This window comes from Oncorhynchus clarkii, chromosome 33, assembly GCF_045791955.1.
Source record: "Oncorhynchus clarkii lewisi isolate Uvic-CL-2024 chromosome 33, UVic_Ocla_1.0, whole genome shotgun sequence".
NCBI classification, from domain to species: domain Eukaryota; kingdom Metazoa; phylum Chordata; class Actinopteri; order Salmoniformes; family Salmonidae; genus Oncorhynchus; species Oncorhynchus clarkii.
Genome location: NC_092179.1, coordinates 34,339,125 through 34,358,523, shown reverse-complemented (window position 1 = coordinate 34,358,523; position 19,399 = coordinate 34,339,125). Strand labels below are relative to the sequence as shown.

The window sequence follows — 19,399 nt, the reverse complement described above, 5'->3', positions numbered from 1 at the left end:
CACCATTACATATCACACCCCACAGCCTCACAGGACTAGAGGAAGAGGAGGGACACACCATTACATATCACACCCCACAGCCTCACAGGACTAGAGGAAGAGGAGGTACACACCATTACATATCAGACCCCACAGCCTCACAGGACTAGAGGAAGAGGAGGGACACACCATTACATATCACACTCCACAGCCTCACAGGACTAGAGGAAGAGGAGGTACACACCATTACATATTCACTTCCCACCACATCCCACCACACCCCATCCCACCACACCCCATGCCACCACACCCCATGCCACCACACCCCATGCCACCACACCCCATGCCACCACACCCCATGCCACCACATCCCATGCCACCACATCCCATCCCATCCCATGCCACCACATCCCATCCCATGCCACCCCATCCCATGCCATCCCATCCCATGCCATCCCATCCCATGCCATCCCATCCCATGCCACCCCATCCCATTCCATCCCATGCCACCCCATCCCATGCCACCACATCCCATGCCACCACATCCCATGCCACCCCATCCCATGCCACCACATCCCATCCCATGCCACCCCATCCCATCCCACCACATCCCATGCCATCCCATCCCATCCCATGCCACCCCATCCCATCCCATGCCACCACATCCCATCCCATGCCACCACATCCCATCCCATGGCACCACATTCCATGCCGCCACATTCCATGCCGCCACATCCCATGCCGCCACACACCATGCCGCCACACACCATGCCGCCACACCCCATGCCGCCACACCCCATGCCGCCACACCCCATGCCGCCACACCCCATGCCGCCACACCCCATGCCGCCACACCCCATGCCGCCACACACCATGCCGCCACACACCATGCCGCCACACACCATGCCGCCACACACCATGCCGCCACACACCATGCCGCCACACCCCATGCCGCCACACCCCATGCCGCCACACCCCATGCCGCCACACCCCATGCCGCCACACCCCATGCCGCCACATCCTATGCCACCACATCCCATGCCACATCCCACCACATCCCATCCTTGCCTAGTCAAATAAAGGTATAAAATAAATAAATATAGTCAGGTTACTATACTCCACTTCTTAATGGTCAGTTTACTCCACCCCTTAATGGTTACTATACTACACTCCTTGATGGTTACTATACTACACTCCTTGATGGTTACTATACTCCACTCCTTAATGGTTACTATACTACACTCCTTAATGGTTACTATACCCTACTCCTTAATGGTTACTATACTCCACTCCTTAATGGTTACTATACTCCTCCTTACTGGTTACTATACTACACTCCTTAATGGTTAATATACTACATTCCTTAATGGTTACTATACTCCACTCCTTAATGGTTACTATACTACACTTTTTAAGGGTCAGGTTACTATTCGCCACTTAATGGTCAGGTTACTATACTCCACTCCTTAATGGTCAGGTTACTATACTCCACTCCTTAATGGTCAGGTTACTATACTCCACTCCTTAGTGGTTACTATACTACACCCCTTAATTGTTACTATACACCACTCCTTAATGGTTACTATACTCTACTCCTTAATGGCTACTATACTCTACTCTTTACTGGTTACTATACTCCACCCCTTAATTGTTACTATACTACAATCCTTAATGGTTACTATACTACACTCCTTGATGGTCTGGTTAATATACACCACTCCTTAATGGTTAATATACACCACTCCTTAATGGTTACTATAATCCACTCCTTAATGGTTACTATACTCCACTCCTTAATGCCAGGTTACTATACTCTACTCCTTAATGGTTACTCTACAACATTCCTTAATGGTTACTATACTACACTCCTTAATGGTTACTATACTACACTCCTTAATGGTTACTATACTACACTCCTTAATGGCTACTATACTACACTCCTTAATGGTTACTATACTACACTCCTTAATGGTTACTCTACTACACCCCTTAATGTCAGGTTACTATACTACACTCCTTAATGGTTACTATACTCCAGTCCTTAATGGTCAGGTTACAATACTCCACTCCAACTGACACCAGTCCATGTCCTCATCACTGACTGACCATCAGAACAAATGAACCGGTCTCTCTTCTCCCCAGGACCACCCGAGGCCCAAGTATGAAACCGTCCTGCTCCAGAAGAGACAGATGATGAGGAACAAGGAGAAGAAGAACGAGAAAAAGAAGAAGAAGAAGAAGATTGAGGTGGGGATATATTTTACTCCCCCCAGGATTTAAACCCCTCAACTGGTGTTTGATCTGTTGCCAATGTACAAACACCAGCTTTCTACCGGTAGAAAGCCCAGGGGGACTGAGTAGAGATGGGGGGTGCTACGGTATAGAAAGCCCAGGCGGACTGAGTAGAGATGGGGGGGGGGGGGGTGCTACGGTATAGAAAGCCCAGGCGGACTGAGTAGAGATGGGTGGTGCTACTGTATAGAAAGCCCAGGCGGACTGAGTAGAGATGGGGGGGTGCTACGGTACAGAAAGCCCAGGGGGACTGAGTAGAGATTCAGGGTGCTACGGTATAGAAAGCCCAGGCAGACTGAGTAGAGATGGGGGGGGGGGGGGGTGCTACGGTATAGAAAGCCCAGGCGGACTGAGGGGGGGGGGGGGGGGGGTGCTACGGTATAGAAAGCCCAGGCGGACTGAGTAGAGATGGGGGGTGCTATGGTATAGAATCCCAGGGGGACTGAGTAGAGATGGGTGGTGCTACTGTATAGAAAGCCCAGGCGGACTGAGTAGAGATGGGGGGGTGCTACGGTACAGAAAGCCCAGGGGGACTGAGTAGAGATGGGGGGGTGCTACGGTATAGAAAGCCCAGGGGGACTGAGTAGAGATGGGGGGGGTGCTACGGTACAGAAAGCCCAGGGGGACTGAGTAGAGATGGGGGGTGCTACGGTATAGACAGCCCAGGGGGACTGAGTAGAGATGAGGGGTGCTACGGTATAGAAAGCCCAGGGGGACTGAGTAGAGATGGGGGGGGGGGTGCTACGGTATAGAAAGCCCAGGGGGACTGAGTAGAGATGGGGGGTGCTATGGTTTTGAAAGCCCAGGGGGACTGAGTAGAGATGGGGGGGTGCTACGGTATAGAAAGCCCAGGGGGACTGAGTAGAGATAGATGGGGGGGGGTGCTACGTCATAGAAAGCCCAGGGGGACTGAGTTGAGATGGCAGGGGGGGTGGGATGGTGCTACGGTATTGAAAGCCCAGGGGGACTGAGTAGAGATGGGGGGTGCTATGGTAGAAAGCCCAGGGGGACTGAGTAGAGATGGGGGGGGTGATACGGTATAGAAAGCCCAGGGGGACTGAGTTGAGATGGCAGGGGGGGTGGGATGGTGCTACGGTATAGAAAGCCCAGGGGGACTGAGTTGAGATAGAGATGGGGGGGGTGCTACGGTAGAAAGCCCAAGGGGACTGAGTAGAGATGGGGGGTGCTACGGTATAGAAGGCCCAGGGGGACTGAGTAGAGATGGGGGGGTGCTACGGTATAGAAAGCCCAGGGGGACTGAGTTGAGAGAGAGATGGGGGGGGGGTGCTACGGTAGAAAGCCCAGGGGGACTGAGTAGAGATGGGGGGTGCTATGGTTCTGAAAGCCCAGTGGGACTGAGTAGAGATGGTGGGGGGGGGTGCTACGGTATAGAAAGCCCAGTGGGACTGAGTAGAGAGAGAGATGGGGGGGTGCTACGTTATAGAAAGCCCAGGGGGACTGAGTTGAGATGGCAGGGGGTGTGGGATGGTGCTACGGTATAGAAAGCCTAGGGGGACTGAGTAGAGATGGGGGGAGCTACGTTAGAAAGCCCAGGGGGACTGAGTTGAGATGGGGGGTGCTACGGTATAGAAATCCCAGGGGGACTGAGTTGAGATGGCAGGGGGGGTGGGAGGGTGCTACGGTATAGAAAGCCCAGGGGAACTGAGTAGAGATGGGGGGGGTGCTACGGTATAGAAAGCCCAGGGGGACTGAGTTGAGAGAGAGAGAGATGGGGGGGGGTGCTACGGTAGAAAGCCCAGGGGGACTGAGTTGAGAGAGAGAGACGGGGGGGTGCTACGGTATAGAAAGCCCAGGGGGACTGAGTAGAGATGGGGGGGGGTGCTACGGTAGGAAGCCCAGGGGGACTGAGTTGAGAGAGAGAGAGAGATGGGGGGGTGCTACGGTATAGAAAGCCAAGGGGGACTGAGTAGAGAAGGAGGGGGGGAGGTGCTACGGTAGAGAGCCCAGGGGGACTAAGTAGAGATGGGGGGTGCTACGGTATAGAAAGCCCATGGGGACTGGATTGAGATGGCAGGGGGGGTAGGATGGTGCTACGGTATAGAAAGCCCAGGGGGACTGAGTTGAGATAGAGATGGGGGGGTGCTACGGTAGAAAGCCCAGGGGGACTGAGTAGAGATGGGGGGGGGGGTGCTGCGGTAGGAAGCCCAGGGGGACTGAGTTGAGAGAGATATGGGGGTGTGCTAGATAGAAAGCCCAGGGGAACTGAGTAGAGATGGGGGGGGGTGCTACCGTAGAAAGCCCAGGGGAACTGAGTTGAGAGATGGGGGGTGGGGGTGCTACGGTATAGAAAGCCCAGGGGGACTGGATTGAGATGGAGATGGTAGGGTGCTACGGTATAGAAAGCCCAGGGGGACTGGATTGAGATAGAGATGGGGGGGTGCTACGGTATAGAAAGCCCAGGGGGACTGGATTGAGATAGAGATGGGGGGGTGCTACGGTATAGAAAGCCCAGGGGGGGTGCTACGGTATAGAAAGCCCAGGGGGACTGAGTTGAGATAGAGATGGGGGGGGGGGGGGGGGGGGTGCTACGGTAGAAAGCCCAGGGGGACTGAGTTGAGAGAGATATGGGGGTGTGCTACGGTATAGAAAGCCCAGGGGGACTGAGTTGAGATAGAGATGGGGGGGGGGGGGGTGCTACGGTAGAAAGCCCAGGGGGACTGAGTTGAGATAGAGATGGGGGGGGGGGGTGCTACGGTAGAAAGCCCAGGGGGACTGGGTTGCGATAGAGATGGGGGGGTGCTATGGTAGAAAGCCCAGGGGGACTGAGTTGAGATAGAGATGGGGGGGGGGGGGGGGGTGCTACGGTAGAAAGCCCAGGGGGACTGGGTTGAGATAGAGATGGGTGGTGCTACGGTATAGAAAGCTCAGGGGGACTGAGTTGAGATAGAGATGGGGGGGGTGCTACCGTATAGAAAGCCCAGGGGGACTGAGTTGAGAGAGAGATGGGGGGGTTCTACGTTAGAAAGCCCTGGGGGACTGAGTTGAGAGAGTTATGGGGGTGTGCTACGGTATAGAAAGCCCAGGGGGACTGAGTTGAGATAGAGATGGGGGAGGGGGGGGGTGCTACGATAGAAAGCCCAGGGGGACTGAGTTGAGATAGAGATGGGTGGGGTGCTACGGTAGAAAGCCCAGGGGGACTGGGTTGAGATTGGGGGGGGGGGTGCTACGGTATAGAAAGCCCAGGGGGACTGAGTTGAGATAGAGATGGGGGGGGTTCTACGGTAGAAAGCCCAGGGGGACTGGGTTGAGAGAGAGATGGGGGTGTGCTACGGTATAGAAAGCCCAGGGAGACTGAGTAGAGATGGGGGGGGTGCTACGGTAGGAAGCCCAGGGGGACTGAGTTGAGAGAGAGAGAGAGATGGGGGGGTGCTACGGTATAGAAAGCCAAGGGGGACTGAGTAGAGAAGGAGGGGGGGAGGTGCTACGGTAGAGAGCCCAGGGGGACTAAGTAGAGATGGGGGGTGCTACGGTATAGAAAGCCCATGGGGACTGGATTGAGATAGAGATGGGGGGGTGCTACGGTATAGAAAGCCCAGGGGGACTGAGTTGAGATGGCAGGGGGGGTAGGATGGTGCTACGGTATAGAAAGCCCAGGGGGACTGAGTTGAGATAGAGATGGGGGGGTGCTACGGTAGAAAGCCCAGGGGGACTGAGTAGAGATGGGGGGGGGGGGTGCTGCGGTAGGAAGCCCAGGGGGACTGAGTTGAGAGAGATATGGGGGTGTGCTAGATAGAAAGCCCAGGGGAACTGAGTAGAGATGGGGGGGGGGTGCTACCGTAGAAAGCCCAGGGGAACTGAGTTGAGAGATGGGGGGTGGGGGTGCTACGGTATAGAAAGCCCAGGGGGACTGGATTGAGATGGAGATGGTAGGGTGCTACGGTATAGAAAGCCCAGGGGGACTGGATTGAGATAGAGATGGGGGGGTGCTACGGTATAGAAAGCCCAGGGGGACTGGATTGAGATAGAGATGGGGGGGTGCTACGGTATAGAAAGCCCAGGGGGACTGAGTTGAGATAGAGATGGGGGGTGGGGGGGGGGGGGGGGTGCTACGGTAGAAAGCCCAGGGGGACTGAGTTGAGAGAGATATGGGGGTGTGCTACGGTATAGAAAGCCCAGGGGGACTGAGTTGAGATAGAGATGGGGGGGGGGGGGGGGGTGCTACGGTAGAAAGCCCAGGGGGACTGAGTTGAGATAGAGATGGGGGGGGGGGGTGCTACGGTAGAAAGCCCAGGGGGACTGGGTTGCGATAGAGATGGGGGGGTGCTATGGTAGAAAGCCCAGGGGGACTGAGTTGAGATAGAGATGGGGGGGGGGGGGGGGGGGTGCTACGGTAGAAAGCCCAGGGGGACTGGGTTGAGATAGAGATGGGTGGTGCTACGGTATAGAAAGCTCAGGGGGACTGAGTTGAGATAGAGATGGGGGGGTTCTACGTTAGAAAGCCCTGGGGGACTGAGTTGAGATAGAGATGGGGGGGTTCTACGTTAGAAAGCCCTGGGGGACTGAGTTGAGAGAGTTATGGGGGTGTGCTACGGTATAGAAAGCCCAGGGGGACTGAGTTGAGATAGAGATGGGGGACGGGGGGGGGTGCTACGATAGAAAGCCCAGGGGGACTGAGTTGAGATAGAGATGGGTGGGGTGCTACGGTAGAAAGCCCAGGGGGACTGGGTTGAGATTGGGGGGGGGGTGCTACGGTATAGAAAGCCCAGGGGGACTGAGTTGAGATAGAGATGGGGGGGGTTCTACGGTAGAAAGCCCAGGGGGACTGGGTTGAGAGAGAGATGGGGGTGTGCTACGGTATAGAAAGCCCAGGGAGACTGAGTAGAGAGAGAGATATGGGGGTGTGCTACGGTATTGAAAGCCCAGGGGGACTGAGTAGAGATAGAGATGGGGGGGGGGGGGGGGGGTGCTACGGTAGAAAGCCCAGGGGGACTGAGTTGAGATGGGGGGGGGGTGCTACGGTAGAAAGTGAGGAAGTAGAGCCGCTGTCTGTCTCTCCAGGCCTGTTGGAGCAGCCCCATGCAGAGCTGCTGTCTCTCTCTAGGCCTGTTGGAGCAGCCCCATGCAGAGCCACTGTCTGTCTCCAGGCCTGTTGGAGCAGCCCCATGCAGAGCTGCTGTCTGTCTCTCCAGGCCTGTTGGAGCTGCCCCATGCAGAGCCGGGGTCTCTCTCCAGGCCTGTTGGAGCAGCCCAATGTCTTCACAACAACACATTGTGCTGATTCAACATACTGGGATGTTACCATCATACCATGTTCCTAACCACTGTTTGCTGGAGGGATATGGTTGGAGGGTGGGAAGGCGTGTGTGTTGGCTGTTTGTGTCCTGTGTTCAGCCATGCTCTGTGTTGCAGCCTGTGCAGCGGGAGGAGGACGTGGCGGCAGGGAAAGACAGGTGGAGACAGAAGTTACTGTCTGCTATGAACACTGGGACATCGGTAACACTCCTCTTCTCCTCTGCCTGCTCCTCTTCTTCTCCTGCTCCTCTTCTTCTCCTGCTCCTCTTCTTCTCCTCTGCCTGCTTCTCTTCCTCCTCCTTCTGCTCCTCCTTCTCCTCATCCTCTCCCCTCCTCCTCTTGCTTCTAAACAGGCAGACTCTCAGGAATTCTCTATTTGAGCAGCAGTTAGGTTAGCGAGCGGCTGTGTGGCCGGCCGAGGAGCGGCTGTGTGGCCGGCCGAGGAGCGGCTGTGTGGCCGGCCGAGGAGCGGCTGTGTGGCCGGCCGAGGAGCGGCTGTGTGGCCGGCCGAGGAGCGGCTGTCTGGCCGGCCGAGGAGCGGCTGTGTGGCCGGCCGAGGAGCGGCTGTGTAGCCGCTCTCTATATGGCCTGGAGAGGATGGCAGCCGTCTTTTTATTGGCTCTTAACCAACCGTGCTATTTTGTTTAGTTTTTTTCTCATTGTTTGTAACTTATTTTGTACATAATGTTCCTGCTACTGTCTCTTATGACCGAAAATAGCTTCTGGACATCAGAACAGCGATTACTCACCTCGAATTGGACAAATAATTTCTCTTGAATGAGTCGGACAGGAATGATATACTCCAAACACCCGAACAGACCCTCATCCCTGTCATTCACTGAAGAAAGAGATTTCCCGGAAAGAGATTGCCTTGTGAGGATCAGGTGGCGAAAGGCTAATCTGCCTTTGGCTAACAGTACGGATGGCAATGTTCAATCGTTGGAAAATAAATGGGACGAACTGAAAGCACGTATATCCTACAAGCGGGACATTAAAAACTGTAATACCTTATGTTTCACAGTCGTGGCTGAACAACGACATTAATAACATACAGCTGGCGGGTTATACACTATAGGCAGGATAGAACAGCGGCCTCTGGTAAGACACGGGCGGAGGTCTATTTATATTTGTAAACAACAGCTGGTGCACGATGTCTAAGGAAGTCTTGAGGTTTTGCTCGCCTGACGTAGAGGATCTCATGATGAGCTGTAGACCACAGTAACTACCTAGAGTTTTCGTCTGTATTTTTTTAAGCTGTCTACTTACCACCACAGACCGATGCACTAAGACCGCACTCAATGAGCTGTATACCACCATAAGCAAACAGGAAAACGCTCATCCAGAGGTGGCGCTCCTAGTGGCCGGGGACTTTAATGCAGGGAAACTTAAATCTGTTTTGCCTCATTTCTATCAGCATGTTAATGTGCAACCAGAGGGGGGAAAAAACCTCTGGACCACCTTTACACCACACACAGAGACACGTACAAAGCTCTCCCTCGCCCTCCATTTGGCAAATCTGACCATAATTCTATCCTCCTGATTCCTGCTTACAAGCAAACATAAAGCAGGAAGCACCAGTGACTCGGTCAATAAAAAAGTGGTCAGATGAAGCAGATGCTAAACTACAGGACTGTTTTGCACAGACTGGAATATGTTCTGGGATTCTTCCGATGGCAGTGAGGAGTACACCACATCAGTCACTGATTTCATCAATAGGGAAAGGGAAAGATGAAATACCTAGCCAGTTGTACAACTGAATGCATTCAACTGAAATGTTTCTTCTGAAATTAACCCAACCTCTGAATCAGAGAGGTGCGGGGGCTGCCATAATCGACATCCACGCCTGGACGAACAGTGGATTAACTGCGTTGTTCAGGGAAAGAATGACATTTTTTATCTTGTCAGCTCGGGGATTCGATCCAGCAACCTTTCGGTTAATGGCCCAACGCACCTACCCGCCAGGCCACCTCCCACTATGCCCAAGAAGTGCATCGATGATGTCGTTCCTGCAGTGACTGAACGTACATCCCCCAGCCAGAAGCCATTGATTACAGGCAACATTCGCTCTGAGCTAAAGGTTAGAGCTGCAGCTTTCAAGGAGCGGGACTCTAACCCGGAAGCTTATAAGAAATCCCGCTACGCCCTCCGACGAACCATCAAACAGGCAAAGCGTCAATACAGTACTAAGATCAAATCGTCCTACACCAGCTCTGATGCTCATCAGATGTGGCAGTGCTTGCAAACTATTACAGACTACAAAGGGAAGCACACCCGAGAGCTGCCCAGTGACACGTGCTTACCAGAGGAGCTAAATAACTTCTATGCTCGCTTAGAGGCAAGTAATACTGAAACATGCATGAGAGCATCAGCTGTTCCGGACAACTGTGATCACGCTCTCCACAGCCAATGTGAGTAAGACCTTTAACTTCTTGATTCTACTTGAGACGCATATGTCTCAAGTAGGCACCTGGAAATGCAAATGCGCTACGCTAAATGCTAAATGTACTCGTTAAAACTCAAACCTTGATCAAAATTCACAAGCAGGGTATTGAATTAAAGCTACACTCGTTGTGAACCTAGCCAACAAGTCAGATTTTTAAAATGCTTTTCGGCGAAAGCATGAGAAGCTATTATCTGATAGCATGCACCACCTCAAAATGCCTGAATGCGACGTAAACAAAGACTCTGCTTATCCGACGCAGCACAAAACGCAGAAATAAAATATAAAACATTCATTACCTTTGACAAGCTTCTTTCTTGGCACTCCTATATGCCCCATAAACATCACTATTGGGTCTTTTTTTTCGTTTAAATCGGTCCATATATACCCAAAATAGCTTTCTATGGAAGCTGTGTCATTCAGAAAAAAACATTGTTTTTAAACGCTGCGTCATTTTTTTAAATTAAAAAAGTTGACGATAAACTTTCACAAAACACTTCGAAATCCTTTTGTAATCCAACTTCAGGTATTAGTAAACGTTTATAATCTATCAAAATGATTACAGGGCGATGTATATTCAATAGCTCCTCGTCTGCAAATCAATGGCTGCCAATGTCCACATTTACAACATCCTGGTGGAGACTGGAAGAAACGGAAGCCAGATAGTTGGATTTTCCAACAAAAAATTCAATTGAAAATGACGACGACAATGGCGACATCGTGTGGAATTTGTATGAATTGCATGCAGGTCGATATTAAATGTTGTCCCCTTTTAACAACCTATGGAAGTGACTTATGGAAATTATTTTTAGCTTTCAGAGAGCAATTTTTCTTGCGTTTTTCAATGAAACACACGATCTGTTATAGTCACAGCCGTGATTTAACCAGTTTTAGAAACTTCAGAGTGTTTTCTATCCACACATACTAATCATATGCATATACTATATTCCTGGCATGAGTAGCAGGACGCTGAAAAGTTGCGCGATTTTTAACAGAATGTTCGAAAAAGGAGGGGGTAGAAGTAAGAGGTTTTTTAACAGGTCAACATTCACAAGGGCGCAGGGTCAGACGGATTACCAGGACGTGTACTCAAAGCATGCTCTGTCCAACTGGCAAGTGTCTTCACTGACATTTTCAACCTCACCCTGTCTGAGTCTGTAATCCCAACATGTTTCAAGCAGACCACCATAGTCCCTGTGCCCAAGAACCTGCCTAAATGACTACTGACCCGTAGCACTCACGTCTGTAGCCATGAAATGCTTTGAAAGGCTGGTCGTGGCTCACATCAACACCCTTATCCCAGAACCCCTTGGTCCTCAGATCCTCAAAAGGTTTTACAGCTGCACCATCGAGAGCATCCTGATGGGTTGCATCACTGCCTGATATTGCAACTGCTCGGCCTCCGACCGCAAGGCACTACATAGGGTAGTGTGTACGGCCCAGTACATCACAGGTCCTGTCATCCAGGACCTCTATACCAGGCGGTGTCAGAGGAAGGCACTAAAAATTGTGTAAGACTTAGTCATAGACTGTTCTCTCTGCTACCACACGGCAAGCTTTACTGAAGCGCAAAGTCTCGGTCCAAGAGGCTTCTAAACAGCTTCTTGGAACAGCTAATCAAATGGCTACCCAGGCTATTTGCATTGCCGCCTCCTCTTCTACGCTGCTGCTACTCTGGTATTATCTATGCATAGTCACTTTAACTCTACCTACATGTACATATTATCTCAATTACCTCGACTAACCGGTGCTCCCGCACATTGACTCTGTACCGGTACCCCCTGTATGTAGCCATGCTATTGTTATTTACTGCTGCTCTTATTTTTCTTACTTTTTTAAGTGTTTTCTTGAAACTGCATTGTTGGGCTTGTATGTGACAAATACGATTTAATTTGACTACAGACAGAAACATGGCTTCACTAACTGAATAGAGACAGAAACATGGTTTCACTAACTGAATAGAGACTGAAACATGGCTTCACTAACTGAATAGAGACTGAAACATGGCTTCACTAACTGAATAGAGACTGAAACATGGCTTCACTAACTGAATAGAGACTGAAACATGGCTTCACTAACTGAATAGAGTCTGAAACATGGCTTCACTACCTGAATAGAGACTGAAACATGGCTTCACTACCTGAATAGAGACTGAAACATGGCTTCACTAATTGAATAGAGACTGAAACATGGCTTCACTAACTGAATAGAGACTGAAACATGGCTTCACTAACTGAATAGAGACTGAAACATGGCTTCACTAACTGAATAGAGACTGAAACATGGCTTCACTAACTGAATAGAGACTGAAACATGGCTTCACTAACTGAATAGAGACTGAAACATGGCTTCACTAACTGAATAGAGACTGAAACATGGCTTCACTAACTGAATAGAGACTGAAACATGGCTTCACTAACTGAATAGAGACTGAAACATGGCTTCACTAACTGAATAGAGACTGAAACATCAAATCAAATCAAATTTATTTATATAGCCCTTCGTACATCAGCTGATATCTCAAAGTGCTGTACAGAAACCCAGCCTAAAACCCCAAACAGCAAGCAATGCAGGTGTAGAAGCACGGTGGCTAGGAAAAACTCCCTAGAAAGGCCAAAACCTAGGAAGAAACCTAGAGAGGAACCAGGCTATGTGGGGTGGCCATTCCTCTTCTGGCTGTGCCGGGTGGAGATTATAACAGAACATGGTCAAGATGTTCAAATGTTCATAAATGACCAGCATGGTCGAATAATATTAAGGCAGAACAGTTGAAACTGGAGCAGCAGCACAGCCAGGTGGACTGGGGACAGCAAGGACTCATCATGTCAGGTAGTCCTGGGGCATGGTCCTAGGGCTCAGGTCCTCCGAGAGAGAGAAAGAGAGAAGGAGAGAATTAGAGAACGCACACCTAGATTCACACAGGACACCGAATAGGACAGGAGAAGTACTCCAGATATAACAAACTGACCCTAGCCCCCCGACACATAAACTATTACTGCAGCATAAATACTGGAGGCTGAGACAGGAGGGGTCAGGAGACACTGTGGCCCATTCCGAGGACACCCCCGGACAGGGCCAAACAGGAAGGATATAACCCCACCCACTTTGCGAAAGCACAGCCCCCACACCACTAGAGGGATATCTTCAACCACCAACTTACCATCCTGAGACAAGGCTGAGTATAGCCTATAACATGGCTTCACTACCTGATAGAGACAGAAACATGGCTTCACTAACTGAATAGAGACTGAAACATGGCTTCACTAACTGAATAGAGACAAACAGAAACATGGCTTCACTAACTGAATAGAGACTGAAACATGGCTTCACTAAATGAATAGAGACTGAAACATGGCTTCACTACCTGAATAGAGACTGAAACATGGCTTCACTACCTGAATAGAGACAAACAGAAACATGGCTTCACTAACTGAATAGAGACAGAAACATGGCTTCACTAACTGAATAGAGACTAAAATATGGCTTCACTAACTGAATAGAGACTGAAACATGGCTTCACTAACTGAATAGAGACTGAAACATGGCTTCACTAACTGAATAGAGACTGAAACATGGCTTCACTAACTGAATAGAGACTGAAACATGGCTTCACTAACTGAATAGAGACTGAAACATGGCTTCACTAACTGAATAGAGACTGAAACATGGCTTCACTAACTGAATAGAGACTGAAACATGGCTTCACTAACTGAATAGAGACTGAAACATGGCTTCACTAACTGAATAGAGACTGAAACATGGCTTCACTAACTGAATAGAGACTGAAACACAAATCAAATCAAATTTATTTATATAGCCCTTCGTACATCAGCTGATATCTCAAAGTGCTGTACAGAAACCCAGCCTAAAACCCCAAACAGCAAGCAATGCAGGTGTAGAAGCACGGTGGCTAGGAAAAACTCCCTAGAAAGGCCAAAACCTAGGAAGAAACCTAGAGAGGAACCAGGCTATGTGGGGTGGCCATTCCTCTTCTGGCTGTGCCGGGTGGAGATTATAACAGAACATGGTCAAGATGTTCAAATGTTCATAAATGACCAGCATGGTCGAATAATATTAAGGCAGAACAGTTGAAACTGGAGCAGCAGCACAGCCAGGTGGACTGGGGACAGCAAGGACTCATCATGTCAGGTAGTCCTGGGGCATGGTCCTAGGGCTCAGGTCCTCCGAGAGAGAGAAAGAGAGAAGGAGAGAATTAGAGAACGCACACCTAGATTCACACAGGACACCGAATAGGACAGGAGAAGTACTCCAGATATAACAAACTGACCCTAGCCCCCCGACACATAAACTATTACTGCAGCATAAATACTGGAGGCTGAGACAGGAGGGGTCAGGAGACACTGTGGCCCATTCCGAGGACACCCCCGGACAGGGCCAAACAGGAAGGATATAACCCCACCCACTTTGCGAAAGCACAGCCCCCACACCACTAGAGGGATATCTTCAACCACCAACTTACCATCCTGAGACAAGGCTGAGTATAGCCTATAACATGGCTTCACTACCTGAATAGAGACAGAAACATGGCTTCACTAACTGAATAGAGACTGAAACATGGCTTCACTAACTGAATAGAGACAAACAGAAACATGGCTTCACTAACTGAATAGAGACTGAAACATGGCTTCACTAAATGAATAGAGACTGAAACATGGCTTCACTACCTGAATAGAGACTGAAACATGGCTTCACTACCTGAATAGAGACAAACAGAAACATGGCTTCACTAACTGAATAGAGACAGAAACATGGCTTCACTAACTGAATAGAGACTAAAATATGGCTTCACTAACTGAATAGAGACTGAAACATGGCTTCACTAACTGAAACATGTCTTCACTAACTGAATAGAGACAGAAACATGGCTTCACTAATTGAATAGAGACTGAAACATGGCTTCACTAACTGAATAGAGACTGAAACATGGCTTCACTAACTGAATAGAGACAAACAGAAACATGGCTTCACTACCTGAATAGAGACTGAAACATGGCTTCACTAACTGAATAGAGACAAACTGAAACATGGCTTCACTAACTGAATAGAGACAAACTGAAACATGGCTTCACTAACTGAATAGAGACAAACTGAAACATGGCTTCACTAACTGAATAGAGACAAACTGAAACATGGCTTCACTAACTGAATAGAGACAAACTGAAACATGGCTTCACTAACTGAATGGAGAATGAAACATGGCTTCACTAACTGAATAGAGACAAACAGAAACATGGTTTCACTAACTGAATGGAGACTGAAACATGGCTTCACTAACTGAATAGAGACAAAAACATGGCTTCACCTACTGAATAGAGTCAAACAGAAACATGGCTTCACTAACTGAATGGAGACTGAAACATGGCTTCACTAACTGAATGGAGACTGAAACATGGCTTCACTAACTGAATAGAGACTGAAACATGGCTTCACTAACTGAATAGAGACTGAAACATGGCTTCACTAACTGAAACATGGCTTCACTAACTGAAACATGGCTTCACTAACTGAATAGAGACTGAAACATGGCTTCACTAACTGAATAGAGACAAACAGAAACATGGCTTCACTAACTGAATAGAGACAAACAGAAACATGGCTTCACTACCTGAATAGAGACTGAAACATGGCTTCACTAACTGAATAGAGACAAACTGAAACATGGCTTCACTAACTGAATAGAGACAAACTGAAACATGGCTTCACTAACTGAATAGAGACAAACTGAAACATGGCTTCACTAACTGAATAGAGACAAACAGAAACATGGCTTCACTAACTGAATGGAGACTGAAACATGGCTTCACTAACTGAATAGAGACAAACAGAAACATGGTTTCACTAACTGAATGGAGACTGAAACATGGCTTCACTAACTGAATAGAGACAAAAACATGGCTTCACTAACTGAATAGAGTCAAACAGAAACATGGCTTCACTAACTGAATGGAGACTGAAACATGGCTTCACTAACTGAATAGAGACTGAAACATGGCTTCACTAACTGAATAGAGACTGAAACATGGCTTCACTAACTGAAACATGGCTTCACTAACTGAAACATGGCTTCACTAACTGAATAGAGACAAACAGAAACATGGTTTCACTACCAAAGCCCAGGGGGACTGAGTTGAGAGAGATATGGGGGTGTGCTAGATAGAAAGCCCAGGGGAACTGAGTAGAGATGGGGGGGGGGTGCTACCGTAGAAAGCCCAGGGGAACTGAGTTGAGAGATGGGGGGTGGGGGTGCTACGGTATAGAAAGCCCAGGGGGACTGGATTGAGATGGAGATGGTAGGGTGCTACGGTATAGAAAGCCCAGGGGGACTGGATTGAGATAGAGATGGGGGGGTGCTACGGTATAGAAAGCCCAGGGGGACTGGATTGAGATAGAGATGGGGGGGTGCTACGGTATAGAAAGCCCAGGGGGGGTGCTACGGTATAGAAAGCCCAGGGGGACTGAGTTGAGATAGAGATGGGGGGGGTGCTACGGTTGAAAGCCCAGGGGGACTGGGTTGAGATAGAGATGGGGGGGTGCTACGGTAGAAAGCCCAGGGGGACTGGGTTGAGATAGAGATGGGGGGGTGCTACGGTAGAAAGCCCAGGGGGACTGGGTTGAGATAGAGATGGGGGGGGGGGGTGTGCTATGGTAGAAAGCCCAGGGGGACTGAGTTGAGAGAGATATGGGGGTGTGCTATGGTATAGAAAGCCCAGGGGACTGAGTTGAGATAGAGATGGGGGGGGGGGGGGGTGCTACGGTAGAAAGCCCAGGGGGACTGAGTTGAGATAGAGATGGGGGGGTGCTACGGTAGAAAGCCCAGGGGGACTGGGTTGAGATAGAGATGGGGGGGGGGGGGGGGGCTACGGTATGGAAAGCCCAGGGGGACTGAGTTGAGATAGAGATGGGGGGGGGGGGGGGGGGGTGCTACGGTATAGAAAGCCCAGGGGGACTGAGTTGAGATAGAGATGGGGGGGTGCTACGGTAGAAAGCCCAGGGGGACTGAGTTGAGAGAGATATGGGGGTGTGCTACGGTATAGAAAGCCCAGGGGGACTGAGTTGAGATAGAGATGGGGGGGTGCTACGGTAGAAAGCCCAGGGGGACTGAGTTGAGAGAGATATGGGGGTGTGCTACGGTATAGAAAGCCCAGGGGGACTGAGTTGAGATAGAGATGGGGGGGGGGGGGGGGGGTGCTACGGTAGAAAGCCCAGGGGGACTGAGTTGAGATAGAGATGGGGGGGTGCTACGGTAGAAAGCCCAGGGGGACTGAGTTGAGAGAGATATGGGGGTATGCTACGGTATAGAAAGCCCAGGGGGACTGAGTTGAGATAGAGATGGGGGGGGTGCTACGGTTGAAAGCCCAGGGGGACTGGGTTGAGATAGAGATGGGGGGGTGCTACGGTAGAAAGCCCAGGGGGACTGGGTTGAGATAGAGATGGGGGGGTGCTACGGTAGAAAGCCCAGGGGGACTGGGTTGAGATAGAGATGGGGGGGGGGGGTGTGCTATGGTAGAAAGCCCAGGGGGACTGAGTTGAGAGAGATATGGGGGTGTGCTATGGTATAGAAAGCCCAGGGGACTGAGTTGAGATAGAGATGGGGGGGGGGGGGGGGGTGCTACGGTAGAAAGCCCAGGGGGACTGAGTTGAGATAGAGATGGGGGGGTGCTACGGTAGAAAGCCCAGGGGGACTGGGTTGAGATAGAGATGGGGGGGGGGGGGGGGGGGGGGGGGGGCTACGGTATGGAAAGCCCAGGGGGACTGAGTTGAGATAGAGATGGGGGGGGGGGGGGGGTGCTACGGTATAGAAAGCCCAGGGGGACTGAGTTGAGATAGAGATGGGGGGGTGCTACGGTAGAAAGCCCAGGGGGACTGAGTTGAGAGAGATATGGGGGTGTGCTACGGTAAAGAAAGCCCAGGGGGACTGAGTTGAGATAGAGATGGGGGGGTGCTACGGTAGAAAGCCCAGGGGGACTGAGTTGAGAGAGATATGGGGGTGTGCTACGGTATAGAAAGCCCAGGGGGACTGAGTTGAGATAGAGATGGGGGGGGGGGGGGGGTGCTACGGTAGAAAGCCCAGGGGGACTGAGTTGAGATAGAGATGGGGGGGTGCTACGGTAGAAAGCCCAGGGGGACTGGGTTGAGATAGAGATGGGGGGGGGGGGGGTGCTACGGTATGGAAAGCCCAGGGGGACTGAGTTGAGATAGAGATGGGGGGGGGGGTGCTACGGTATAGAAAGCCCAGGGGGACTGAGTTAAGATAGAGATGGGGGGGTGCTACGGTAGAAAGCCCAGGGGGACTGAGTTGAGATGGGGGGGGGGGGGGGTGTTTCGGTAGAAAGTTAGGAAGTAGAGCCGCTGTCTGTCTCTCCAGGCCTGTTGGAGCAGCCCCATGCAGAGCTGCTGTCTCTCTCCAGGCCTGTTGGAGCAGCCCCATGCAGAGCCACTGTCTGTCTCTTAACCAACCGTGCTATTTTGTTTAGTTTTTTTCTCATTGTTTGTAACTTATTTTGTACATAATGTTCCTGCTACTGTCTCTTATGACCGAAAATAGCTTCTGGACATCAGAACAGCGATTACTCACCTCGAATTGGACAAATAATTTATCTTGAATGAGTCGGACAGGAATGATATACTCCAAACACCCGAACAGACCCTCTTCCCTGTCATTCACTGAAGAAACAGAGATTTCCCGGAAAGAGATTGCCTTGTGAGGATCAGGTGGCGAGAGGCTAATCTGCCTTTGGCTAACAGTACGGATGGCAATGTTCAATCGTTGGAAAATAAATGGGACGAACTGAAAGCACGTATATCCTACAAGCGGGACATTAAAAACTGTAATACCTTATGTTTCACAGTCGTGGCTGAACAACGACATTAATAACATACAGCTGGCGGGTTATACACTATAGGCAGGATAGAACAGCGGCCTCTGGTAAGACACGGGCGGAGGTCTATTTATATTTGTAAACAACTGCTGGTGCACGATGTCTAAGGAAGTCTCGAGGTTTTGCTCGCCTGACGTAGAGGATCTCATGATGAGCTGTAGACCACAGTAACTACCTAGAGTTTTCGTCTGTATTTTTTTAAGCTGTCTACATACCACCACAGACCGATGCACTAAGACCGCACTCAATGAGCTGTATACCACCATAAGCAAACAGGAAAACGCTCATCCAGAGGTGGCGCTCCTAGTGGCCGGGGACTTTAATGCAGGGAAACTTAAATCTGTTTTGCCTCATTTCTATCAGCATGTTAATGTGCAACCAGAGGGGGGAAAAAACCTCTGGACCACCTTTACACCACACACAGAGACACGTACAAAGCTCTCCCTCGCCCTCCATTTGGCAAATCTGACCATAATTCTATCCTCCTGATTCCTGCTTACAAGCAAACATAAAGCAGGAAGCACCAGTGACTCGG

The 19,399-nt window shown here is 50.4% G+C and overlaps 1 protein-coding gene across 1 annotated transcript in view; it reads left to right on the top strand.

The window, feature by feature from the left end:
* Positions 1–19,399, top strand: part of LOC139392758 (anoctamin 2b) — a 128,637-nt gene that overhangs the window by 62,498 nt on the left and 46,740 nt on the right. The window contains exons 13-14 of the mRNA XM_071141003.1: positions 2,122–2,226; positions 7,642–7,725. Coding sequence (XP_070997104.1) covers positions 2,122–2,226; positions 7,642–7,725 — 189 coding nt within the window. The remainder of the gene's footprint in view (positions 1–2,121; positions 2,227–7,641; positions 7,726–19,399) is intronic.